At 29.4% G+C, this 26,933-nt stretch overlaps 4 protein-coding genes and 4 long non-coding RNA genes across 13 annotated transcripts in view; 4 read left to right on the forward strand and 4 right to left on the reverse strand.

Moving 5' to 3' along the window:
* The first annotated feature begins 3,814 nt into the window (after positions 1-3,814).
* Positions 3,815-15,784, forward strand: LOC111415213 (putative leucine-rich repeat-containing protein DDB_G0290503). 4 transcript variants are annotated; one of them, XM_023046774.2, is made up of 9 exons: positions 3,816-4,016; positions 4,078-4,145; positions 4,194-5,443; positions 10,247-10,378; positions 10,741-10,988; positions 11,040-11,292; positions 11,350-11,698; positions 14,127-15,128; positions 15,618-15,784. In XM_023046774.2, exons 1-9 carry the CDS (start codon positions 3,971-3,973, stop codon positions 15,627-15,629), a joined length of 3,360 nt encoding a protein of 1,119 aa, XP_022902542.2. In that variant the 5' UTR covers positions 3,816-3,970; the 3' UTR covers positions 15,630-15,784. The 4 variants fall into 4 exon arrangements, with proteins under 4 accessions (XP_022902540.2, XP_022902542.2, XP_022902541.2 ...); XM_023046775.2 differs by having other exon boundaries at positions 3,817-4,016; positions 14,127-14,356; XM_023046772.2 differs by having other exon boundaries at positions 3,815-4,016; positions 14,127-15,784.
* Positions 15,769-16,863, reverse strand: LOC111415208 (mitochondrial translation initiation factor 3). Of its 2 annotated transcripts, none has more exons than XM_023046766.2 (3): positions 16,754-16,863; positions 16,087-16,627; positions 15,769-16,031 (listed from the first exon to the last, which is right to left on the reverse strand). In XM_023046766.2, the coding sequence occupies exons 2-3, from the start codon at positions 16,606-16,608 to the stop codon at positions 15,897-15,899; spliced, it is 657 nt and encodes a 218-aa protein (XP_022902534.1). In that variant the 5' UTR covers positions 16,609-16,627; positions 16,754-16,863; the 3' UTR covers positions 15,769-15,896. The 2 variants fall into 2 exon arrangements, with proteins under 2 accessions (XP_022902534.1, XP_022902535.1); XM_023046767.2 differs by having other exon boundaries at positions 16,705-16,859.
* Positions 16,864-16,900: 37 nt separating this feature from the next.
* Positions 16,901-17,779, forward strand: LOC111423444 (uncharacterized). Its single transcript, XR_011641754.1, has 2 exons — positions 16,901-17,142; positions 17,191-17,779. It is a non-coding gene; the product is annotated as an uncharacterized lncRNA (long non-coding RNA).
* LOC139431700 (uncharacterized) lies at positions 17,091-18,008 on the reverse strand. 2 transcript variants are annotated; one of them, XR_011641757.1, is made up of 2 exons: positions 17,851-18,008; positions 17,091-17,718 (listed from the first exon to the last, which is right to left on the reverse strand). It is a non-coding gene; the product is annotated as an uncharacterized lncRNA (long non-coding RNA). The 2 variants fall into 2 exon arrangements; XR_011641758.1 differs by having other exon boundaries at positions 17,802-18,008.
* Positions 18,009-18,050: 42 nt separating this feature from the next.
* LOC111415211 (uncharacterized) lies at positions 18,051-18,880 on the forward strand. The gene is made up of 2 exons (XR_011641755.1): positions 18,051-18,241; positions 18,291-18,880. It is a non-coding gene; the product is annotated as an uncharacterized lncRNA (long non-coding RNA).
* LOC139431699 (uncharacterized) lies at positions 18,190-19,079 on the reverse strand. Its single transcript, XR_011641756.1, has 2 exons — positions 18,933-19,079; positions 18,190-18,819 (listed from the first exon to the last, which is right to left on the reverse strand). It is a non-coding gene; the product is annotated as an uncharacterized lncRNA (long non-coding RNA).
* A 135-nt stretch (positions 19,080-19,214) lies between these two features.
* LOC111415204 (Translation factor waclaw) lies at positions 19,215-24,604 on the forward strand. The gene is made up of 6 exons (XM_023046758.2): positions 19,215-19,342; positions 19,391-20,206; positions 20,255-20,494; positions 23,615-24,095; positions 24,148-24,360; positions 24,441-24,604. The coding sequence occupies exons 1-6, from the start codon at positions 19,290-19,292 to the stop codon at positions 24,564-24,566; spliced, it is 1,929 nt and encodes a 642-aa protein (XP_022902526.2). The 5' UTR covers positions 19,215-19,289; the 3' UTR covers positions 24,567-24,604.
* The window catches only part of LOC111415201 (sarcoglycan delta), a 115,656-nt gene continuing 113,317 nt past the window's right edge, over positions 24,595-26,933 (reverse strand). Inside the window, exon 6 of the mRNA XM_071200180.1 lies at positions 24,595-25,335. Within this exon, the coding sequence (XP_071056281.1) occupies positions 25,020-25,335 (316 nt within the window). The 3' untranslated portion in view covers positions 24,595-25,019. The remainder of the gene's footprint in view (positions 25,336-26,933) is intronic.

Below are 26,933 nucleotides of genomic sequence, written 5' to 3' on the forward strand. Positions count from 1 at the left end.
TATTCATAATCAGATCGATTTCAGTTGTAACTATATTTTAGTTGGATACTGGAAATTAGCAAAATGTCAAAATTGAATGTTTTCGTTGTTAAAATCGATAATAATTTAAAAACTAAAACTGATGGAGGAAGATGTTTTAGGAATAAATTGTTTATAATAAACTAAAAAGACATTATCCATAATCAGATTGATTTCAGTTGTAGCTATATTTTAGTTAGGAACTGGGAATGAGCAAAATATCAAAATTGAATGTTTTCGTTGTCAAAATCGATAATAATTTAAAAACTAAAAGTAATGGAGGAAGATGTTTTAGGAATAAATTGTTTATAATAAACTAAAAAGACATTATTCATAATCAGATCGATTTTAGTTGTAGCTATATTTTAGTTAGGAACTGGGAATGAGCAAAATATCAAAATTGAATGTTTTCGTTGTTAAAGTTGCTCATAACTCAAAAACTAAAGGTGGTGGAGGAAGATGTTTTAGGAATAAATTGTTTATAATAATCTAAAAAGACATTATTCATAATCAGATCGATTTCAGTTGTAACTATATTTTAGTTGGATACTGGAAATTAGCAAAATGTCAAAATTGAAGGTTTTCGTTGTTAAAATCGATAATAATTTAAAAACTAAAAGTGATGGAGGAAGATGTTTTAGGAATAAATTGTTTATAATAAACTAAAAAGACATTATCCATAATCAGATTGATTTCAGTTGTAGCTATATTTTAGTTAGGAACTGGGAATGAGCAAAATATCAAAATTGAATGTTTTCGTTGTTAAAATCGATAATAATTTAAAAACTAAAAGTGATGGAGGAAGATGTTTTAGGAATAAATTGTTTATAATAAACTAAAAAGACATTATTCATAATCAGATCGATTTCAGTTGTAGCTATATTTTAGTTAGGAACTGGGAATGAGCAAAATATCAAAATTGAATGTTTTCGTTGTTAAAGTTGCTCATAACTCAAAAACTAAAGGTGGTGGAGGAAGATGTTTTAGGAATAAATTGTTTATAATAATCTAAAAAGACATTATTCATAATCAGATCGATTTCAGTTGTAACTATATTTTAGTTGGATACTGGAAATTAGCAAAATGTCAAAATTGAATGTTTTCGTTGTTAAAATCGATAATAATTTAAAAACTAAAAGTGATGGAGGAAGATGTTTTAGGAATAAATTGTTTATAATAAACTAAAAAGACATTATTCATAATCAGATCGATTTCAGTTGTAGCTATATTTTAGTTAGGAACTGGGAATGAGCAAAATATCAAAATTGAATGTTTTCGTTGTTAAAGTTGCTCATAACTCAAAAACTAAAGGTGGTGGAGGAAGATGTTTTAGGAATAAATTGTTTATAATAATCTAAAAAGACATTATTCATAATCAGATCGATTTCAGTTGTAACTATATTTTAGTTGGATACTGGAAATTAGCAAAATGTCAAAATTGAATGTTTTCGTTGTTAAAATCGATAATAATTTAAAAACTAAAAGTGATGGAGGAAGATGTTTTAGGAATAAATTGTTTATAATAAACTAAAAAGACATTATTCATAATCAGATCGATTTCAGTTGTAGCTATATTTTAGTTAGGAACTGGGAATGAGCAAAATATCAAAATTGAATGTTTTCGTTGTTAAAGTTGCTCATAACTCAAAAACTAAAGGTGGTGGAGGAAGATGTTTTAGGAATAAATTGTTTATAACAATCAAAAAAGACATTATCCACAATCAGATCGATTTCAGTTGTAACTATATTTCAGTTAGAAACTGAAAAGTAGCGAAATATCAAAATTGAATGTTTTCGTTGTTAAAGTTGAACATAACTCAAAAACTAAAACTGATGGAGGAAGATGTTTTAGGGATAAATTGTTTATAACAATCTAAAAAGACATTATCTATAATCAGATCGACTTTAATCATAATCATATTTTAGTTAGAAAGTGGAAATTAGCAAAATATCGAAATTGAATGTTTTCGTTGTTAAAGTCGACTATAACTCAAAAATAAAAAGTGATGGAGGAAAATGTTTTAGGAATAAATTGTTTATAATAAACTAAAAAGACACTATCTATAATCATATCGAGTTCAGTTATAGCCATATTTTAGTTACAAACTGGAAATGAGCAAAATATCAAAATTGAATGTTTTCGTTGTTACAGTTGATCATAACTCAAAAACTAAAGGTGATGGAGGAAGATGTTTTAGGAATAAATTGTTTATAACAATCTAAAAAGACATTATCCACAATCAGATCGATTTCAGTTATAACTATATTTTAGTTAGAAACTTGAAATTAGTAAAATACCAAAATTGAATGTTTTCGTTGTTAAAGTTGATCATAACTCAATAACTAAAGGTGATGGAGGAAGATCTTTTGGGAATAAATTGTTTATAATAATCTAAAAAGACATTATCTATAATCAGATCGACTTCAGTTATAATCATATTTTAGTTAAAAAGTGGAAATTAGCAAAATATCGAAATTGAATGTTTTCGTTGTTAAAGTTGATCATAACTCAAAAAATAAAAGTGATGGAGGAAAATATTTTGAAAATAAATTGTTTATAATAATTTAAAAAATCATTATCCATAACCAGATAAACTTCCGTTATAGCTATATTTTAGTTAGAAAGAGGAAAGTAACAAAATTTCAAAATTGAATATTGTTGTTGTTACAATCGATCATAATTTAAAAACTAAAAGTGATGGAGGAAAATGTTTTAGGAATAAATTGTTTATAATAAACTAAAAACATACTATCTATAATCATATCGAGTTCAGTTATAACTATATTTTAGTTACAAACTGGAAATTAGCAAAATATCAAAATTGAATGTTTTCGTTGTTAAAATCGATCGTAACTCAAAAACAAAAAGTGATGGAGAAAAATATTTTTGGAATAAATTGTTTATAATGAACCAAAAATACATAATCCATAACCTAATTCAACGTAGTTATAACCATATCTTAGTTAGAAGTTTAAATCCGCGAAATATCTGCGACGGTTTAACATACGTAGTTACACAAGGTCTGTTTAATTTCATTCCTAAAGATTTGCGTTACAACTTCGAAGTTGGAAGCGAAAACACTTTTGCAAACATAGCTGGTATTCAAATATATTTTCAAAAACAAACACGTGCACATCTAATCCTGTATAAAATCTTAACAGAAAAGAAAAGATTAGATTTAAATTTGGTGTTGATGATACTGACATATTTCGTCTTTTGACAGCACTATTTAATCGTCTACCCTTAATATTTAGATTTCTACCAACAATTTTTAGCCTTCAATTAGCAGTATTTACTCCTCCTTTAATTTTAGGAGTATCTAGAGATCAGGAAGCTGTAACTTGTCTAAATCAGAAAGTCGCAGTCATCTGAACGCATCTATTAGTATTATTTAATCTTCTGCCAGGTGTATCTACTCTTCCATAACCTTTTTATGAGTGTCAAAAATGATTTTCTGCACAAATTATTTTGCAATCTATTTTAATTTATCAATTTTGTATTGCTAAAATTAGCCATTATTATCTTGTTGAATGATATTTTTTTCAAAACTCTTTTGTTATTAAATATTTAAATGATGTTTTGTTCTTTGTGCCATAATTTACCAACTTAAAACAAGTTGGGGGATAAAAAATGTTACGGGAACAAATAAATAAATCGATAATCCTATTGTTGTCCCAACTAATAACTGGAGCTCAATCTCGAATGATAAAATTTATTACCTATACATCGCGTGCCAAAATCGATTTCGTTTAAAAACGTCATTTAACGTTATTGACGGGGAAATTTAACATCAACGGGAATCAAGCAACGGTTTTATTTACATCGTACACTTTTTTTTTGTTTAAGTGCAGTTCTACAAATTACTCCTTTCCCGTAAAAAATCATGTAAATTTGTTTGTCCCCAAGAAATCTGTATGTGTATTTTTGTGTGCAGCGTTTAGCTGTGGTAGGATGTCGTATGCACGTGCGAAAATTAATCGTTTCAACGAAAACCCCGGTAAGAATTTTTGACAACGTCCATCACGATCGTGACATTTATGCGATATTAATTTCTTCAGCACCTGGTGGACCATCAAAATCAGATACTCCTCGATCACATATACCAAAAATCAACAGAAGCTATGGGGTAAATAAGAAATAATTCAATAATAACGATTAATTTTCTTTTATTAAGCAGTCGTACGGGACATCAAGAAGTCCGGAAGGTCGGGGAAAATTCGAACAAAGCAAAAGTGTTGATAATAATTTAGGAACCACCAGCGATTATGAAATGAAAGCGAATAGCTTAACTCCTTTAACGGAAAACTCCTTGGCGAGCGATAATCAAATAATGATGGATCTCGAAGGATGCGATACTTTAAAATCCACGTTCAGCACACGACAAGATAGCATAGTATCAAAAAGTAGCTCATCTGGAATTCCAATGCCAACGATTACCTCGAAATCAGCAAAAATCAATCGAAAACCCAGATCGCTTTCAGTAAATTCTGGGCGACCATCCCCAACAAGAAATACAAACGAATATCAATTCTTGGCGAAGAAAAAACGTTTAGAATTACTAAAAAAAGATTTAGAATCAAAACAAAAACCCATTCTTGATTTATACAACGGCTTAATAGAGTTGAAAAAAAAAATTGAATCAAACGGGGTGGTTGTTCCTCTTGAAACGGTGAAATTAATCGATTTTGGAGGAGTTTTATCTCCTCCACGTCCCCCCACACCTCCTCCTCCTCCACCTCCAGAAGAAAATTCTTTTGGAACGATGGAATTAACCGATGAACAAATCGCCATTGCAGCGGAAAGAAACTCTGAATATCTTCGCATTTTAGAAGAAGAACTCGACCCCGTCCCTATAACATTTTCAGAACTCGGCAAATATTTAATGTCAACCCGAGAGAAATTAATCGACCAATTAACAAAAGTAAAAAATGGCGAAATTGATAAAGAAGAACTTAACTTGGAATCATTCGAGCACGAAACCAAACAACTCAACGGGTTGATTAACGACGCCATTGAGCGGCAAGAAATTCGGGTGAAAAGAATTTTAACCGACGCTCAAAATTTAACGGAAAATAACAATTTGGTGGCGGCGAATCAAATAATTAAACATTTAGATGCCAAGTTAAAAGAAACCAACGAATCTTTAGTTGAAGTTAGCGAGGAGTTGGAGAGGACTCAACAGCAACTCGACGACGTTCGAATTGGATCGTTGCAAGAGCTCGCGGAGGAAAACGATTCGTTGAAGGAAAAAATAAAATGTTTAGAAGCTGAACTTCAAAATAAAAAGAAAAAGATTAACGATCATACTCAAGCCAGTAAGAATTATGATCAAAAAGTTGATAACCTTAACAAGCAGATTCAAGATTTGGATAAAGGCAAAAAGGAAGCTGAAAATAAAATAAACGATATGAGTTTGGCGATAAGGTAAAAAGAATTACTGTTAAACCTCGATATAACGGCACATTAATTCAGGCTAAACGACGCTTAAAACGACGAAATTCATCAAATTTGTAGATTTTCGTATTTTTCTCGATAAGTATGCATCTGAGAATAAAAGTGCAATAATGCAATATTGTTAAGAATTAAATTTGCTACAACTTTAGTTCTAAAAGTTTTTTTGTAACATGCTCCGATTTCCGAGTGTTACCATTAACTGCTTAAAACGACGAAATTCATCAAATTTGTAGATTTTCGTATTTTTCTCGATAAGTATACATCTGAGAATAAAAGTGCAATAATGCAATATTGTTAAGAATTAAATTTGCTACAACTTTTGTTCTAAAAGTTTTTTTGTAATATGATCTGAATCCTGAGTGTTACCATCAACTGCTTAAAACGACGAAATTCATCAAATTTGTAGATTTTAGTATTTTTCTCGATAAGTATGCATCTGAGAATAAAAGTTCAATAATGCAATATTGTTAACAATTAAATTTCCTACAACTTTTGTTCTAAAAGTTTTTTCGTAATATGCTTTGAATCCTGAGTGTTACCATTAACTGCTTAAAACAACGAAGTTAATCAAATTTGTAGATTTTCGTATTGTTCTCGATAATTATGCATCTGAGAATAAAAGTGCAATAATGCAATATTGTTAAGAATTAAATTTGCTACAACTTTAGTTCTAAAAGTTTTTTTGTAACATGCTCCGATTTCCGAGTGTTACCATTAACTACTTAAAACGACGAAATTAATCAAATTTGTAGATTTTCGTATTTTTCTCGATAAGTATGCATCTGAGAATAAAAGTGCAATAATGCAATATTGTTAAGAATTAAATTTGTTACAACTTTTGTTCTAAAAGTTTTTTCGTAATATGCTCTGAATTCGGAATGTCACCATTAACTAGTAAAACAACGAAATTCATCAAATTTGTAGATTTTCGTATTTTTCTCGATAAGTATGAATCTGAGAATAAAAGTGCAATAATGCAATATTGTTAAGAATTAAATTTGCTATAACTTTAGTTCTAAAAGTTTTTTTGTAACATGCTCCGATTCCCGAGTGTTACCATTAACTGCTTAAAACAACGAAATTCATCAAATTTGTAGATTTTCGTATTTTTCTCGATAAGTATGCATCTGAGAATAAAAGTGCAATAATGCAATATTGTTAAGAATTAAATTTGCTATAACTTTAGTTCTAAAAGATTTTTTGTAACATGCTCCGATTCCCGAGTGTTACCATTAACTGCTTAAAACGACGAAATTCATCAAATTTGTAGATTTTCGTATTTTTCTCGATAAGTATGCATCTGAGAATAAAAGTGCAATAATGCAATATTGTTAAGAATTAAATTTGCTACAACTTTTGTTCTAAAAGTTTTTTTATAACATGCTCCGATTTCCGAGTGTTACCATTAACTGCTTAAAACGACGAAATTCATCAAATTTGTAGATTTTCGTATTTTTCTCGATAAGTATGCATCTGAGAATAAAAGTGCAATAATGCAATATTGTTAAGAATTAAATTTGCTACAACTTTAGTTCTAAAAGTTTTTTTGTAACATGCTCCGATTTCCGAGTGTTACCATTAACTACTTAAAACGACGAAATTCATCAAATTTGTAGATTTTCGTATTTTTCTCGATAAGTATGCATCTGAGAATAAAAGTGCAATAATGCAATATTGTTAAGAATTAAATTTGCTACAACTTTAGTTCTAAAAGTTTTTTTGTAACATGCTCCGATTCCCGAGTGTTACCATTAACTGGTTAAAACGACGAAATTCATCAAATTTGTAGATTTTCGTATTTTTCTCGATAAGTATGCATCTGAGAATAAAAGTGCAATAATGCAATATTGTTAAGAATTAAATTTGTTACAACTTTTGTTCTAAAAGTTTTTTCGTAATATGCTCTGAATTCGGAATGTCACCATTAACTAGTAAAACAACGAAATTCATCAAATTTGTAGATTTTCGTATTTTTCTCGATAAGTATGCATCTGAGAATAAAAGTGCAATAATGCAATATTGTTAAGAATTAAATTTGCTACAACTTTTGTTCTAAAAGTTTTTTTGTAATATGATCTGAATCCTGAGTGTTACCATCAACTGCTTAAAACGACGAAATTCATCAAATTTGTAGATTTTCGTATTTTTCTCGATAAGTATGCATCTGAGAATAAAAGTTCAATAATGCAATATTGTTAAGAATTAAATTTGCCACAACTTTTGTTCTAACAGTTTTTTCGTAATATGCTCTGAATCCTGAGTGTTACCATTAACCGCTTAAAACGACGAAATTCATCAAATTTGTAGATTTTCGTATTTTTCTCGATAAGTATGCATCTGAGAATAAAAGTGCAATAATGCAATATTGTTAACAATTAAATTTGCTACAACTTTTGTTCTAAAAGTTTTTTCGTAATATGCTTTGAATCCTGAGTGTTACCATTAACTGCTTAAAACGACGAAATTAATCAAATTTGTAGATTTTCGTATTGTTCTCGATAATTATGCATCTGAGAATAAAAGTGCAATAATGCAATATTGTTAAGAATTAAATTTGCTACAACTTTAGTTCTAAAAGTTTTTTTGTAACATGCTCCGATTCCCGAGTGTTACCATTAACTGCTTAAAACGACGAAATTCATCAAATTTGTAGATTTTCGTATTTTTCTCGATGAGTATGCATCTGAGAATAAAAGTTCAATAATGCAATATTGTTAAGAATTAAATTTGCTACAACTTTAGTTCTAAAAGTTTTTTTGTAATATGCTCCGATTCCCGAGTGTTACCATTAACTGCTTAAAATGACGAAATTCATCAAATTTGTAGATTTTCGTATTTTTCTCGATAAGTATGCATCTGAGAATAAAAGTGCAATAATGCAATATTGTTAAGAATTAAATTTGCTACAACTTTTGTTCTAAAAGTTTTTTTATAACATGCTCCGATTTCCGAGTGTTACCATTAACTGCTTAAAACGACGAAATTCATCAAATTTGTAGATTTTCGTATTTTTCTCGATAAGTATGCATCTGAGAACAAAAGTGCAATAATGCAATATTGTTAAGAATTAAATTTGTGACAAATTTTGTTCTAAAAGGTTTTTCGTAATATGCTCCGATTCCCGAGTGCTACCATTAACTGCTTAAAACGACGAAATTCATCAAATTTGTAGATTTTCGTATTTTTCTCGATAAGTATGCATCTGAGAATAAAAGTGCAATAATGCAATATTGTTAAGAATTAAATTTGTTACAACTTTAGTTCTAAAAGTTTTTTTGTAACTTGCTTCGGTTCCCGAGTGCTACCATTAACTGCTTAAAACGACGAAATTCATCAAATTTTCAGATTTTCGTATTTTTCTCGATAAGTATGCATCTGAGAATAAAAGTGCAATAATGCAATATTGTTAAGAATTAAATTTGCTACAACTTTTATTCTAAAAGTTTTTTTGTAATATGCTCTAAATCCTGAGTGTTACCATTAACTGCTTAAAACGACGAAATTCATCAAATTTGTAGATTTTTGTATTTTTCTCAATAAGTATGCATCTGAGAATAAAAGTGCAATAATGCAATATTGTTAACAATTAAATTTGCTACAACTTTTGTTCTAAAAGTTTTTTTGTAATATGCTCTGAATCCAAAATGTTACCATTAACTAATAAAACAACGAAATTCATCAAATTTTCATATTTTCGTATATTTCTCGATAACTATGCATCAGAGAGAATAAGTGCAGAAAAGCAATAATGTTAAGAATACAATTTACTACAACTTTTGTTCTAAAAGTTTTATTGTGATATACTCCGAATCCCGAATGTCACCATTAACTAGTAAAAGAACGAAATTCATCAAATTTTCAAACTTTACTATTTTTCTCGATAACTATGCATCAGAGAGCAAAACTGCAAAGGAGCAATATTGTTAATAATACAGTAGTTTGCTACAACATTTGTTCTAAAAGCTTTTTTGTAATATGCTCCGAATCCCAAATGTTACCATTAACTACTTAAAACAACGAAATTCATCACATTTTCATATTTTCGTATTTTTCTCGATAACTATGCGTCTGAGAACAAAACTGCAAAGGAGCAATATTGTTAAGAACTAAATTTCCTACAACTTTTGTTCTAAAAGTTTTTTTGTAATATGCTCTGAATCCCGAATGTTACCATTAACTAGTAAAACAACGAAATTCATCAAATTTTCAAATTTTACTGTTTTTCTCGATAACTATGCACCAGAGAGCAAAAGTGCAAAGGAGCAATATTGTTAAGAATTGAATTTGCTACAACATTTGTTCTAAAAGCTTTTTTGTAATATGCTCCGAATCCCAAATGTTACCATTAACTACTTAAAACAACGAAATTCATCAAATTTTCATATTTTCGTATTTTTCTCGATAACTATGCACCTGAGAACAAAAGTGCAATAGAGCAATATTGTTAAGAACTAAATTTCCTACAACTTTTGTTCTAAAAGTTTTTTTGTAATATGCTCTGAATCCCGAATGTTACCATTAACTAGTAAAACAACGAAATTCATCAAATTTTCAAATTTTACTGTTTTTCTCGATATCTGTCCATCTAAGAGCAAAAGTGCAATAGAGCAATATTGTTAAGAATTGAATTTGCTACAACTTTTGTTCTAAAAGTTTTTTTATAATATGGGGAATACCCCGAGTTTATCTATAATCAGGGAATATTAGTCCGTTATATCGACGTTTTACTATAATTTAAAATTTGGAATAAGTTAATTACAAATAAATTTTTAGAAACTTACAAACGAAAATGAAAAATACCGAACAGAAGTGGAGAGAAGAAAAGGAGGAAATTTTGAAGAATCACAGGGGTGAACACGCAATATTAGAAAAGTTATCATCGGAACGCCATGCGCTTGATACAAGGTGGCTACTTTCAATTTCTTTAAAATTGATACACGATCTTCTCCTTCCTAGTTTTGCTATACAATGTCAGAATTAAGACGTAAATTTTTTTCAGTTTTTACAATTTTTTTTTATTACCCCGTCTTTATATTGATATATCTGTGTATTGTTAGTAATTTTTTTATCGTAAAACAAACAAGTCTGTTTATTATATATTATTTTTATTTAAACACATTAATAATAAAATCACAATAATTAATTAACAAAAATTTTTTGCGAGCCAAACACCGTAAAAGCGCGAAACTTGCCACAAAAACAGGTGAGATCGTTCGCTTAAAGGGTGTTTGACACGGAATTGACATGATAAACGCGTTTTTGTCCAGGGTACATCTCATGAACACCATCCTCGACGAGCAAAAAAGAACGAACGATGAGGAACAGATAAAGCACAAGAAAGAAATGGCCGCTTTAAAAGAGAAACTTCAATCAGCCACAATTGAGAAACAAATACTAGAGGAGAAATTAGAAAATATGAAAAGAGATTTGGAACAACTTTCCGTAGAACAACAACAAGCTATTGATCTCATGAAAAATTCCAAGGCTGAAAATCAAGAGAAAAGAATTATTGATGGTTATTTAATTTTTTGTTATAAATAAAAACAAATTAAAACATTTTTTTTAGATTCATGTACCACTGAAAGAGAAGCTAAATTACGAAGTGAACTCGCAGCGATGAAGATGGCGTTAAAAGCAGCTCAAGAACGAATTCAAAATTACACAACAGAAAAGATGCGGTTTATTGATAACATCGAAAGACTCAACGTTGATGGAAATTGCAATCAAGAAGCTTTTGGGCAAGCTTTAGTACAAAAAGAAGAAGAGTTACAATGTTTAGAACGCGAAAAAATTGAAGCACTTAAAGTTATCGAGCAACAGTAACTAAATTAAATTAATATTATTAATCAAAAAAATCAATTATATATTAATTTTAGAAAAATGCAAATTTCCCAACTCTTAGCTAAAGTGGAAAATTTCCAAGCGGGCGTGGTAATAAATCATTTAGACACCGTTCCCAGAGATACGCAAGAATTAAAGGCAATGCTCGAAGAGGGTAAAGCTAAGCTTCAAAGAGCTTTGGCTAAATCGTTGGATAACGAACAGAAACTTATTAAATACGAACACGATATTAATCAACATAAAAAACAACTCAATGATATGGAGAATCTTCTTAAAGTTCGCGATGGATTAATTGGGATGTTAAAGGCGAAGAAAGATGAGTTGATGTTGGAGAATGAAAGTTTACATAAATATTCTGAAGAAGTTAGGCAACTTCTTTTTGACGTGAGTTTATTGGTTTATAATTTATCAAAAATCTACTACCTAAAACCACCTAAAACTAGAAACATACGGGTTTTCATATTTTCGTATTTTACTCGATATTAGAGCATCTGAGAGCAAAAGTGCAAGAGAGCAATATTGTTAAGAATATAATTTGCTACAACTTTTGTTCTAAAAGTTTTTTTGTAATATGCTCCCAATCCCGGATGTTACCATTAAGTACTTAAAACAACGAAATTCATCAAATTTTCGTATTTTTCTCAATATTGACGCATCTAACAACAAAAGTGAATCAGAGCAATATTGTTAAGAATAAAATTTGCTACAACTTTTGCTCTAAAAATATTTTTGTAAAATGCGCCGATTCCCGAGTGATACCATTAATAACTTGAAAGAGCAACAAATTCATCAAATTTTCATATTTTTGTATTTTTCTCAATATTGACGCATCTAAGAACAAAAGTGAATGAGCGCAATATTGTTAAGAATAAAATTTGCTACAACTTTTGTTCTAAAAAAATTTTTATAACATGCTCCAATTCCCGAGTAGTACCATTAGCTTCTTAAAACAACGAAATTCGTCAAATTTTAAGATTTTCGTATTTTTCTCGATATCTATCCATCTAAGAGCAAAAGCGCAAGAGAACAGTATTGTTAAGACTTAAATTTGCTACAACTTTTGTTCTAAAAGTTTTTTTGTAATATGCTCCGATTCCAAAGTAGTACCATTAACTATACTTAAATCAACGAAATTCAGAAATTTTCATATTTTCGTATTTTTCTCGATATCTGTGCGTCTGAGAGCAAAAGTAAAACAGAGCAATATTGTTGAGAATAAAATTTGCTACAACTTTTGTTCTAACAATTTTTTTGTAAAATGCTCCGATTTTCGAGTAGTACCATTAACTACTTAAATCAACGAAATTCACAAATTTTGACATTTTCGTATTTTTCTCGATATCTATGCGTCTGACAACAAATGTCAATAAGAGCAATATTGTTAAGAATAAAATTTGCTACAACTTTTGTTCTAAAAAAATTTTTATAACATGCTCCAATTCCCGAGTAGTACCATTAACTTCTTAAAACAACGAAATTCGTAAAATTTTCAGATTCTTGTATTTTTCTCGATATCTATCCATCTAAGAGCAAAAGTGCAAGAGAACAATATTGTTAAGACTTAAATTTGCTACAACTTTTGTTCTAAAAGTTTTTTTGTAATATGCTCCGATTCCAAAGTAGTACCATTAACTATACTTAAATCAACGAAATTCAGAAATTTTCATATTTTCGTATTTTTCTCGATATCTGTGCGTCTGAGAGCAAAAGTAAAACAGAGCAATATTGTTGAGAATAAAATTTGCTACAACTTTTGTTCTAACAATTTTTTTGTAAAATGCTCCGATTTTGGAGTAGTACCATTAACTACTTAAATCAACGAAATTCACAAATTTTGACATTTTCGTATTTTTCTCGATATCTATGCGTCTGACAACAAATGTCAATGAGAGCAATACTGTTAAGAATAAAATTTGCTACAACTTTTGTTCTAAAAAAATTTTTATAACATGCTCCAATTCCCGAGTAGTACCATTAACTTCTTAAAACAACGAAATTCGTAAAATTTTCAGATTCTTGTATTTTTCTCGATATCTATCCATCTAAGAGCAAAAGTGCAAGAGAACAATATTGTTAAGAATATAATTTGCTACAACTTTTATTCTAATACCTTTATTCTAACATGCTCCGATTTTCGAGTAGTACCATTAACTACTTAAATCAACGAAATTCACAAATTTTGACATTTTCGTATTTTTCTCGATATCTATGCGTCTGACAACAAATGTCAATCAGAGCAATATTGTTAAGTATACAATTTGCTACAACTTTTGTTCTAAAAAATTTTTTATAACATGCTCCGATTCCCGAGTAGTACCATTAACTTCTTAAAACAACGAAATTCACAAATTTTCAGATTTTCGTGTTTTTCTCGATATCTATCCATCTAAGAGCAAAAGTGCAAGAGAACAATATTGTTAAGAATATAATTTGCTACAACTTTTATTCTAAAAGCTTTTTTCTAATATGCTCCGATTCCCGAGTAGTACCATTAACTACTTGAATCAATGAAATTCACAAATTTTGACATTTTCGTATTTTTCTCGATATTTATCCATCTAAGAGCAAAAATACAAGAGAACAATATTGTTAAAAATATAATTTGCTACAACTTTCGCTTAGCCGTGCATCTTCAGATACGAATACCCACCATATTTCTTCACACCATCGATGTGATGAATCTTGAAGATGCTAACAACTGTTTTTACCTAAATATACCTAAACAAATTTGAATTAATTAATTAACTTATTAATAACATAAACAATACAACTCAATAAGTGTAATAATAAATGTTATTATTTTTAATTGTAGACAAAAGAAGAATTAAAACAAAAATGTGACATAATAAATGATTTATCTGGAAATTTAGATAGTAAAGGGCGTTTATGTGTAAAATTGGAGAAGAAGGTGAAAGATTTGGAGTCGACCCTATCTGATACAAACGCAAAGAGGTTTAAGCTACAGGAGTCAGTTGGTTCCATGGAGAAGGAGCTGCAGACGACGAAGGCGCACATAAATCAAATAGCGGATATGCAGACACGGTACGATCTCGATATGACAGGCACGAAAGTAGATAGTTTATTAGATGGCGAAGGATCTGTTTATGATGATTTTGATGATAATGATGACGATGAAACTGACAGTATCGTTACGGCGTCTTCGAGAGGACAATATCGCCACGATGATGGGGATCAAAGTCGAGATTATTTGGATGGTTATGAAGAGAATTGTGAAAGATATTCGAAAATACCTCGATACCGTTCTTTATCACCTTTACACGAAGATGATAGTCGTAGAACGGCGTTAGTTAACAGAGCTAATGGTGATTGCTCGAGGTTTTTAACCGAACAAAATTTACAATTACATTCAAAAAACTTGAGACAAATGTATTATTACGTTAAAATGCCGCAAAGTAATTTTCAATCTTACGCAAATTATCTTGGAAAAGTTTCCCCATATTCCCCAATTTATCGTTATTATTACCAACTTTTAAACAGGAATACAATAAATAATAACCCGGAATCATCAACAATTAATTCTACGTCAATAAGAAATTATCAATCTAATCTAACTTCCTACCATCAAATAAATAAAATAAACCACCCTATAACCCATCCAATAATAAATCATTCAATAAATCGTCCAATAAATCATCCCCGATCGAATAACAACCAAGTATCAGATAACAACTTAACATTCTTGGTTTATCCAAAATCAGACTCAAATTTGTCTTCAAATGTGTCAAATTCATCGTTTAAAGAAGATCCATACAAGATTTGTTGCGACATTTTAGAAGAGGAAAATCGGAATACGGTGAGTAATGCAAATTTGGAACCACAACAACGAAATTCGTCTGATTCAAAAGAGAAGGAACGAAAGGATTTTATCGAGATTGTCGGTCGATTGTGTAAATATGACAAACGAGGTTTGGGATTGGGCAAGGAATTTCAACCGATATTATTTGGGGGTGTCAGTCGGTACAAAATCTTGGAAAGGGGTAGCCTGATGTGGTGCAGACCATCACAAGAAATGCATATTAACAACATGCTTATTACGAACGATATTCAGGCGCAAGGAGCTGCCGCGTCCATTGAAAGTTAAAAAAATTCAAAATTTCACCAAATTTAAAATCGTATCGTATGTGTAATTTAATTATCGTGGTTTTAGTATCGCGTATTATTTAAATTTTATTTTTGGAGAGGTCTTGTGAAATTTATTTTTGGTTATTTTGTTTTTGAAAACGGGTTTTCGAAAAATTTTTGTCGATCGTGAATAATAATCGTTTTTTCTTTTGTGTTTCAGGGCCAGACATAAATTTCTTAGACCTTGGTGATGGATCTTAAAAAATTATAGTAAAAAAAAACAAATATATTCGTATATTAGTGCGTGGTAATTAGATTTTAATTTATACAACGATATATTGTATATATTTTTTTTTAATGATATAAATATATCTTAATGAAATTAAATTTATTGTTTCTTTTTTTTATTTTTATCATCTTTGAAGTAAAATTGATAAAATATACAATATTTAACACCCAAAACTAACAAAACTCCTGTACTCACTCCAAATCTTAATAGTCATGATGAATTTTCATTATCTTTCTCTTTTTTTGGGGGTAAAACTTGAAATTTCATGTCATTACCTTTAGAACGCTTTTGTACAATTCTACATTGACCTTCTACTTGTTCTGATAAAGTCTTAAAAATATTCTCCTAAAATAAAACTAAATAAAACCAAAATTTCGTTAATAATTATTAATAATCTTACAACTTTTTCTGCATTGGAACTAAATCCATTAATAATAACTCTAACTTCATAACTTTTCTTAACCCACTTAATAATCTTTTCAATTTGAATCTTTAAATCATGAAGAGCAATTGATGAGCTTAAAATTAAAACTTTATCACCTTTTATACTCAAATTTGCTTTATCGATCTTCTTTTTCTCCCTCTGTTTTAAGTCTTCATTCAAATACTCAGTTGGTGTCATTAATTTATAAATGGGTCTTTGCGATTTTGTATCATAATCAATAATTTTAACCAATTTTAAATCTCTCCTTTTCGATAATTTTTGTGCTTCTTCTAATGTTGTTATTTGAACACTTTGATCTTGAGAGATAAGAGTGATCTTGGGAATAATTGCAGTTTTACGTTTTGGCTGTGGAGTTGTACCTTCTATTTCTAGCTCAGGGGCCTTGGTGGTGATTGCAAATTGAACAAGTTGAGGACACAACCTTGGTAGAATTTGATTTGATGCACATCTTGCAGGTCGAATTAAATTGCGATACATTTTTGGAGACGTTTAATTTCTGAAATAATCACATTTGAGAAAATTCATAAACAACAACAATAACATGTTTTATTTTTAAACGAATTTTATTTTGACCTTTAAAACTTTCATTTAATTATTATTTACACTATTATTAATCAATTACTTTTTAAAAAGATGTTTTAATCCAACCATAATATACAAAAACACTTTATTAAATAAGATGAAAACTTTTAAATCAATTTTTGAGGTTATGTAAAACGTCATGTGTCAAAACTGACAAGGTAAAAAAAATAACTAGATATAATAAAATTCTTTATTATAAAATAAAACGTTTTATTATTAATCGTATTTATTCTTATTATTATTAAAAAATAAATAGAATTAATAAAATACTTTAATTAAATCATTAATTTTCGGACTAAAAAAAAATATAGGTTATGTAGTGATGTGTCACTAAACTTAATAACATTTAAATAAATCCAATTAATTAATTACAGAAATGTTATTAAAACGTTTATTTAGAAGTACTTTAACATTCAATAGATACAAGAAGTAAGTTTTGATTTAAAAAGAAAATAATAAATAAATTTTTTTTTTTAGGTTATGTTCAAATTTTAAACACAAATATAGCACAAAAACCGCAACAAGCACTGATTTAGCCGAAATTCCATTAGAACGGATTCCAAATTTTAGTATAATTGCGCATGTTGATCAGGGGAAGAGCACATTATCTGATAAACTCTCAAATTTTACAGGGGCTATTTCACATAAATCGGGAGATAGTCAAATTTTGGATAAATTGAGAGTTGAAAAAGAAATCCCACATTCAGTTAGAACAGTTAGAGCAAAAAGTGCTTCTATTTTGTATGATTTTAACCAATTTATCCTTTTCAATAATTTTTGTGCTTCTCTAATGTTGTTATTTGAACACTTTGATCTTGAGAGATAAGAGTGATCTTGGGAATAATTGCAGTTTTACGTTTTGGCTATGGAGTGGTTCCTTCTATTTCTAGCTCAGGGGCCTTGGTGTTGATCGCAAATTGAACAATTTAAGGACACAACCTTGGTAGAAATTGATTTGATGCACATCTTGCAGTTCGAATTAAATTGCGTGGAGACGTTTAATTTCTAGAATAATCACATTTGAGAAAATTCATAAACAACAACAATAACATATTTAATTTTTAAACGAATTTTATTTTGACTTTGACCTTTAAAACTTTAATTTAATTGTTATTTACACTAACATTAATCAATTACTTTTTAAAAAGATGTTTTAATCCAACCATAACATAAAAAAACACTTTATTAAATAAGATGAAATCTTTTAAAACAATTTTTGAGGTTATGTAAAACGTCATGTGTCAAACCTGACAATTTAAAAAATTACCATAATTAAAACTCTTTTAAAATAAAACGCTTTATTATTAATCGTATTTATTCTTATTATTACTATTATTATTAAAAAATAAATAGAATTAATAAAATCCTTTAATTAAATCATTAATTTTCGGAGATAAAAAAAAATATAGGTTATGTAGTCCGATTTGACACTAACTTAATAACATTTAAATAAATCCAAATAATTAATTACAGAAATGTTATTAAAACGTTTATTTAGAAGTACTTTAACATTCAATAAATACAAGAAGTAAGTTTTGATTTAAAAAGAAAATCATTAATAATTTTATTTGTTTTAGGTTATGTTCAAATTTTAAACACAAATATAGCACAAAAACCGCAACAAGCATTGATTTAAGCGAAATTCCATTAGAACGGATTCGAAATTTTAGTATAATTGCGCATATTGATCATGAGAAAACCACATTATCTGATAAACTTTTAGAATTTATGTTGGCTATTTCACATAAATCGGGAGAAAATCAAGTTTTGGATAAATTGAGAGCTGAAAAAGAAATCCCACATTCAGTTAGAACAGTTAGAGCACAAAGTGCTTCTATTTTGTACGATTTTAACCAATTTATCCTTTTCAATAATTTTTGTGCTTCTTCTAACGTTGTTATTTGAACACTTTAATCTTGAGAGATAAGAATGATCTTGGGAATAATTGCAGTTTTACGTTTTGGCTATGGAATAGTTCCTTTTATTTCTAGCTCAGGGGCCTTGGTGTTGATCGCAAATTAAACAATTTAAGGACACAACCTTGGTAGAATTTGATTTGATGCACATCTTGCAGTTCGAATTAAATGGCGAGGAGACGTTTAATTTCTAAAATAATAACATTTGAGAAAATTCATAAACAACAACAATAACATATTTAATTTTTAAACGAATTTTATTTTGACTTTAACCTTTAAAACTTTAATTTAATTGTTACTTACACTAATATTAATCAATTACTTTTTAAAAAGCTATTTTAATCCAACCATAACATAAAAAACACTTTATTAAATGAGATGAAATCTTTTAAATCAATTTTTGAGGTTATGTAAAACGTCATGTGTCAAACTTGACAATTTAAAAAAATTACCATAAATAAAACTCTTTTAAAATAAAACGCTTTATTATTAATCGTATTTATTCTTATTATTACTATTATTATTAAAAAATAAATAGAATTAATACAATACTTTAATTAAATCATTAATTTTCGGAGCTAAAAAAAAATATAGGTTATGTCGTCCGATTTGACACTAACTTAATAACATTTAAATAAATCCAATTAATTAATTACAGAAATGTTATTAAAACGTTTATTTAGAAGTACTTTAACATTCAATAAATACAAGAAGTAAGTTTTGATTTAAAAAGAAAATCATTAATAAATTTTTTGTTTTAGGTTATGTTCAAATTTTAAACACAAATATAGCACAAAAACCGCAACAAGCATTGATTTAAGCGAAATTCCATTAGAACGGATTCGAAATTTTAGTATAATTGCGCATGTTGATCATGGGAAGAGCACATTATCTGATAGACTCTTAGAATTTACGGGGGCTATTTCACATAAATCTGGAGAAAGTCAAGTTTTGGATAAATTGCAAGTGGAAAAAGAACGTGGGATAACAGTTAAAGCACAAAGTGCTTCTATTTTGTACGATTATAAAGGAGAAAAGTATCTTTTAAACTTTATTGATACACCAGGACATGTCGATTTTTCAAATGAAGTTGCTCGATCTTTAGCTGCTTGTCAAGGTGTTATTTTACTTGTAGATGCGAATGATGGTGTTCAAGCGCAAACTGTAGCTAATTTTTATTTGGCATTTTCAAAGGATTTGGTTATAATCCCAGTTTTAAATAAAATTGACTTAAAAAATGCTGATCCTGAAAGAGTCACTAATCAATTAAACCATTTATTCGATATTGAAAAGAGTCAAGTAATTAAAGTTTCAGCTAAGCTTGGTACAGGAATCACTGAAGTTTTTGAAGCTATAATTGAAAGACTCCCGCCGCCGGAAGCTGATCGAAATGGAAAATTCCGAGCGTTACTTTTCGATAGTTGGTATGATAAATACAGAGGTGTTTTATGTCTAATTTATATTAAAGACGGGTCTATTTCAATCGGGGATTACATTTCTTCATGTCATACAGAAAAAGATTATGAAATTCGCGGCATTTCAGTTTTACGACCACAAGAAGTTGAAGTTAATAGATTGTTAGTTTAAACAATAAAGTTAATAAATAAATAAAAATAATTATTTAGGGTTGCAGGACAAGTTGGGTTAGTTTCATGTAGTATGAGATCAAGTAAAGAAGCTTTTATTGGGGATACATTTTGCAAGAAAGGTGAAAAAGTCGTTGTTTTAAGCGGATTTGAACCCCCTAAACCAATGGTTTTTGCTGGAATTTATCCATTTGATCAATCACAACATGTTCATTTAAGAAATGCTATTGAAAAATTAGTTTTAAATGATTCAGCAGTAAATGTTTCATTGGATACAAGGTAAATAAATGTCAGAGGTAACAGAGGTATTTCTACAGCTTTTTAAATTAACTAACACCGTCATTATGCAGTGTATTAATTAATTATCGTACTCGACGTCATCATTGCAAGTATGCAACCAAATACGCAAATCGCGTATTGCAATACCAATAATGTGATATTGGTTGCATACTCGCAATGATGACGTCGGGTATGATAATTAATTAAGACACCGTATTACAATCATTCGGGTTTAGCCGTCTTAAGAGATGTCCAACTAAATCCAAATGTTTCTAGTCTAGGTCTAATGTTAGTTCTAGTGACAGTGCAAGTGTAAAACTAGAACTAACACTATACCTAGAACTAGAATCATTTGGGTTTAGCCGCACGTCTCTAAAGACGGCTAAACCCAAATGATTCTAGTTCTTGGTCTAGCGCTGCATAAAAAATGAATAAATTAGGTTAGAATCTGCCAAATGTTAAAATCGAATTTAGTTATTTTATGATTAATTCTGAAATAACCGTAATTGGAATCAAAAAGCATTTGATTTGATACCAAACATGACCTATTTAGGTTAAAAAACGAAAAAGTTAGGTTAGAAACTGTCAAATGTCAAAACCGAATTATATTATTTTTTGATAAATGTTAAAATAATCTTAATAAGAGTTAAAAAATGCGCTAATTTGATACCAAATATGACTTATTTAGGTTAAAAATGAAAAATTAGGTTAGAAACTGTCAAATGTCAAAATCGAATTACATTATTTTTTGATAAATGTTAAAATAATCTTAATAAGAATTAAAAATGCGGTAGTTTGATACCAAACATGACCTATATAGATTAAAAAATTAAAAGTTAGGTGAGAATCTGTCAAATGTCAAAATCGAATTTAATTATTTTTTGAGAAATGTTAAAATAATCTTAACAAGGGTTAAAAATACGTTAATCTGATACCAAACACGGCCTAGTTAGGTTAAAAAATAAAAAAGTTAGGTTAGAAACTGTCAAATGTCAAAATAGAATGTAATTATTTTTTGACAAATATTAAAATAACCTTAATAAGAATTAAAAATGCTTTAATTTGCTACCAAACACGACCTAAATAGGTTAAAAGATGAGTAAGTTAGGTTAGAATCTGTCAAATGTCAAAATCAAATCTAATTATTTTTTGACAAATATTAAAATAACCTTAATAAGAATTAAAAATGCTTTAATTTGCTACCAAACACGACCTAAATAAGTTAAAAGATGAGTAAGTTAAGTTAGAATCTGTCAAATGTCAAAATTGAATCTAATTATTTTATGATAAATGTTAAAATGACCAAATTAGGTAAAAAAATGAATAGGTTACGTTAAAAACTGTCAAATATCAAAATCAAATGTTATTTTGACATTTCCATCTCTTAAAAATGAATTATAACCTTAATCTGTCAAAATTGACAGTTCACTATAGTTTCACTATACTATAGTGCTAGTGTAAAGCTAGAACTAACACTAGACCTAGAACTAGACACATTTTTTTAAGAAATGGAAAAGTTTGGATATTGTATCAAACGTCAATTTTGACAGTTTAAGGTTATATTAAGGTTATATTCATTTTTAAGGGATGGAAATGTCAAAATGACATTTGATTTTGACATTTGACAGTTTTTAACGTAACCTTTTCATTTTTTAACCTAAATTGGTCATGAGCGGTATCTAATAAAAGCATTTTTAATTCTTATTAAGATCATTTTAACATTTATCATAAAATAATTAGATTCGATTTTGACATTTGACAGTTTCTAAGCTAACTTTTTCATTTTTTAACCTAAATAACTTTAAATAAGTCATATTTGGTATCAAATTAAAAGCTTTTTGATTTTTATTACGATTGTTTCAATATTTATCATAAAATAATTAAATGCGATTTTGACATTTGACAGATTCTAACCTAACTTACTCATCTTTTAACTTATTTATGTCGTGTTTGGTAGCAAATTAAACCATTTTTAATTCTTATTAAGGTTATTTTAATATTTGTTAAAAAATAATTAGATTTGATTTTGACATTTGACAGATTCTAACCTAACTTACTCATCTTTTAACCTATTTAGGTCGTGTTTGGTAGCAAATTAAAGCATTTTTAATTCTCATTAAGGTTATTTTTAATATTTGTCAAAAAATAATTAGATTTGATTTTGACATTTGACAGATTCTAACCTAACTTACTCATCTTTTAACCTAACTAGGTCGTGTTTGGTATCAGATTAACGCATTTTTAACTCTTGTTAAGATTATTTTAACATTTATCAAAAAATAATTAAATTCGATTTTGACATTTGACAGATTCTAACGTAACTTACTCATCTTTTAACTTATTTAGGTCGTGTTTGGTAACAAATTAAAGCATTTTTAATTCTTATTAAGGTTATTTTAATATTTGTCAACAAAATAATTAGATTCGATTTTGACATTTGACAGTTTTTAACCTAATTTTTTCATTTTTTAACCTAACTAGGCCGTGTTTGGTATCAGATTAACGCATTTTTAACTCTTGTTAAGATTATTTTAACATTTATCCAAAAATAATTAAATTCGATTTTGACATTTGACAGATTCTAACCTAACTTACTCATTTTTTAACCTATTTAGGTCGTGTTTGGTAACAAATTAAAGCATTTTTAATTCTTATTAAGGTTATTTTAATATTTGTCAAAAAATAATTAAATTCGATTTTGACATTTGACAGTTTCTAACCTAATTTTTTCATTTTTAACCTAACTAGGCCGTGTTTGGTATCAGATTAACGCATTTTTAACTTTTGTTAAGATTATTTTAACATTTATCAAAAAATAATTAATTTCGATTTTGACATTTGACAGATTCTCACCTAACTTTTAATTTTTTAACCTATATAGGTCATGTTTGGTATCAAATTACCGCATTTTTAATTCTTATTAAGGTTATTTTAATATTCATCAAAAAAATATTAATTAACACAAGACTTAGAACTAGAATTATTCGGGTTTAGCCGACTTGCAATGATAACGTCGAGTACGATAATTAATTAACACACTGTATGTATAATGTTACTAATTGTTGCTTCACAATAAATTTATTGGTTGATTTTATTATAAATAAAAATTTCTTTATATAGTCCAGCTTTAGGACAAGGTTGGAGATTAGGTTTTTTGGGTTTACTCCACTTAGAAGTTTTTTGCCAAAGACTACAACAAGAATACAACGCCGAATCAATTTTAACAGCACCCTCTGTAACTTATAAAATAAAATTAAAACCTACAAAGAAAAACATTAAAGAAAATTCCCAAATTATTTTTATTAACAACCCCGCTCATTTCCCTGAGCAAATTTATATAGAAGAAACTTACGAACCAATGGTTTTGGGAACAATAATAACTCCTGATAAATATTTAGGTGGAATTATGTCTTTGTGCATGGAAAAACGTGGAATACAAAGACACGCATCAAATATTGATAACGATAGGATTCTTTTGCAATATGATTTACCTTTGTGCGAAATTGTTATGGATTTTCACGATTCATTGAAAACTATTTCGTCGGGTTATGCTACTTTTGATTATGAAGATATGGGATTTAAACAAAGTGCGATGGTTAAAGTGGGTTATTATTAATTTAAAAATATATATTTATTTATTAATTTCTTTTTAGATGAGTATAATGTTGAATGGGGTTCAAGTAGAAGAATTAAGTAATATCATTCATGTAAGTCGGGCTCAATCAATGGGAAAAAGATTAGTTTTGAAATTAAAAGATATAATTCCAAGGCAATTAGTTCAAATTGCCATTCAAGCTTCTGTGAATGGGAAAATTGTAGGACGTGAAACTTTAAAACCGTATAGAAAAGATGTTACAGCAAAATTAGTATGTTTTTTGATAAATTTTTTTGTTTTTATTGTTTAACATAAAATAATTTTGTTTAATAATAATAATGTTTTATTTAGTACGGTGGTGATGTAACGAGAAGAATGAAACTTTTAGCTCAACAAGCGGCGGGTAAAAAGAAAATGAAGAGCATAGCGAATATACAATTACCCAGGGAGACTTTTATAGATGTTTTGAAAAAATAAAAAAGCTTTCTGTAATAAATAAAACCGATTTTTAGAAAGATGGTTATTTATTTTTTTATTTTTTGTACATTTTACCTTTTACATAAGTATTTCATTTCCTTGTATTTTTAGGCTCATCTAACAACAAATAATTGTATAAACAAATATAAAAGATCTCTATGTTACAATTATACAAATACTTAACTTAAATTTTGTAATAAATATGATACAGGAAATGATATATTCATTGTCTTATTATTTTTTTTTTAACGGGACAGATTGCACGCATTTTTGCGATTTTTTCGCCTTCTTTTATTTATTTATTTAATATTTTTGTACAGCTTTATTTACATTATAGACAGTCCGTTTCGACGCGAAAGCTATGTACAAGTTTCGGAAAATATACTGGAAATTGTTCTACTTCAAGTTGCGCTTTATTTTTATTTTTTCTTCTCTAAATGATCCTTTTATTCTTTATCGACAAGGGGTTGCTAGGCCATTTTCTTCAGCGGCACACGTCGTGTGTGGGGGACTAAGAAAAAGTTTTCCGTTGTTGCACACGCACAATTGGAAAATGTCACGGTGTCTGCTCGTTTGCGATGGACTCGTTGAAGAGATCGCGGTCGGCAGTTTTGGCATCAAAATCGAGCTCGATTCCAGTCGGATTTCTCCAGCCATGGAATCTAGTTGAATGTCGTTTAGCGAGATTGCCTTTATGTCGCCCGCTCTTGACTCTATTGCCACACCAGAGGGTGCTCTTATCTCCAACGATCTCGTTGGGGATTCCAATCTAAATAACAAAAAGAAAAAGTTAAAACTTTATTAATGTTGTAATATTGTGGTCATTTCGAAAACACAAATAATAAGATTTAATGATTTAATCTTAGTTTCTTAAATTCTCTGTTTTCAAGACGTGTGGAATGTGCGGTAGTGACAGCAATCAATTTATCATTGTTAGACATGTTTTTGCATGTTCCCAAGATTCTCTAAATCTTAGTTAGTTTCGGGAGCTAATACACCATTTTTATAAGTTTAAGTAATCAGTTTGCACCATCTCTATCTTCAGGATGTAACCAAAATATTATTTATTTATAAAATAGTGAATAGTAAGAAGAGAGATGGCAAATATTGAAAAATACATCTAATAAAGTCTACGGGAAGAGGAAGAGCACAAATATTAGGCCGGGCAGGATATCTACCGGTGGACCGAGGAGGTGGGACAAGCTAAAGAAAAGGCAAATAAAAATGAGATGGAAAAGAGAAAAGCAAGATAAAAGATAATAATGAAAAAGACAAAGAATACCCCCAAGATAGTCCTACAGGAGGAAGAAATTAAACTAGTACTAAAAGAACTGTTCCCAGAGGGAGAAATGATAGATGAAGAAGAGGAAGGAATACATGGGGGAGAGGCAATGAGTAGAGAAGTATCTGAGGAGGAGATTTTGAAACTGGCAGAAAACCTTAGAAATGGCAAAGCCCCTGGGCCGGATGGAATTACGGCGGAAATAGTGAAGATGGAGGTTGCGGCGAAAGTGGCTGAAATGTATAGCAGATTACTAAACGATTGTAGATTCCCAAACATATGGCCTTAAACAGCCTAGGGAAACTATACGAGAGCGTATTGAAGGAGAGAATAATGGAGGAGCTTTCTGAAAGAAAGATCAACCTCACAGGTGATTGATGAGGTGTTGGGAAAGGCGAGGGATCTGGAAAGATTTAGAAGCGGCAAAAAGAAAAAATGTATGCTAGTCACTTTGGACGTACGAAACGCATTTGGAACTGTGCCATAACCACAGATAATAGAGAGTATGAATTTCAGAACACCTAATCAGATGTATGAAGGGATACCTGAACAACAGAACGTCAATTACAACGGAAGGAGGTATCAGATCACGAGTGGAGTGCCGCAGAGGTTAATATTGGGCCCTACTTTATGGAACGTCTTCTTTGATAGGCCTCATTGCATATGCGGATGATTTGGCAGTGGTTATCACCGGTTGGAACATGGAAAATATCAGAATGATTGCTCAAAAAACAATTACCATGATAGCAGAAGAGATGTCAAGAATGGGCATTGAGCTGGCACCGGAGAAGACCGAGGCGGTCTTGCTGAAGAGCTGGAGTAGTGGAATTAATACTATCAAGACAACGGAAGCCCCCAAATAAGGGAGGGATCTGAGGTGGAGAGTGCATATCGACCACGTGAGTAAAAAGGGGCAAAGAACAATGCAAGCCCTTCAACGAGTAATGGGGACCACGTATGAAGCAAATAAATGAAAGATCCTGGGGAGAGTCATATGGTCGCAGATGTTGTACGCCTGCCAAACATGGAGAGAGGCACTCAGAGAGAAACAAAATGTGAAGAAACTGACAAGGGTACAAAGGCAG

Source organism: Onthophagus taurus, chromosome 11, assembly GCF_036711975.1.
Source record: "Onthophagus taurus isolate NC chromosome 11, IU_Otau_3.0, whole genome shotgun sequence".
NCBI classification, from domain to species: domain Eukaryota; kingdom Metazoa; phylum Arthropoda; class Insecta; order Coleoptera; family Scarabaeidae; genus Onthophagus; species Onthophagus taurus.

Excerpts from the sequence above, each read along its gene's own strand:
- LOC111415213 (XM_023046772.2), top strand. The coding sequence starts at position 3,971 with ATGTCGTATGCACGTGCGAAAATTAATCGTTTCAACGAAAACCCCG. Across the intron at positions 5,444-10,246 it reads GATATGAGTTTGGCGATAAG|AAACTTACAAACGAAAATGA; the intron begins GTAAAAAGAATT and ends ATAAATTTTTAG. Across the intron at positions 10,379-10,740 it reads CGCCATGCGCTTGATACAAG|GGTACATCTCATGAACACCA; the intron begins GTGGCTACTTTC and ends GTTTTTGTCCAG.
- LOC111415204 (XM_023046758.2), top strand. The coding sequence starts at position 19,290 with ATGTTATTAAAACGTTTATTTAGAAGTACTTTAACATTCAATAAATAC. Across the intron at positions 20,207-20,254 it reads GAAGTTGAAGTTAATAGATT|GGTTGCAGGACAAGTTGGGT; the intron begins GTTAGTTTAAAC and ends ATAATTATTTAG. Across the intron at positions 20,495-23,614 it reads AATGTTTCATTGGATACAAG|TCCAGCTTTAGGACAAGGTT; the intron begins GTAAATAAATGT and ends TTCTTTATATAG.
- LOC111415208 (XM_023046766.2), bottom strand. The coding sequence starts at position 16,608 with ATGTATCGCAATTTAATTCGACCTGCAAGATGTGCATCAAATCAAATT. Across the intron at positions 16,032-16,086 it reads GTTCCAATGCAGAAAAAGTT|GAGAATATTTTTAAGACTTT; the intron begins GTAAGATTATTA and ends GTTTTATTTTAG.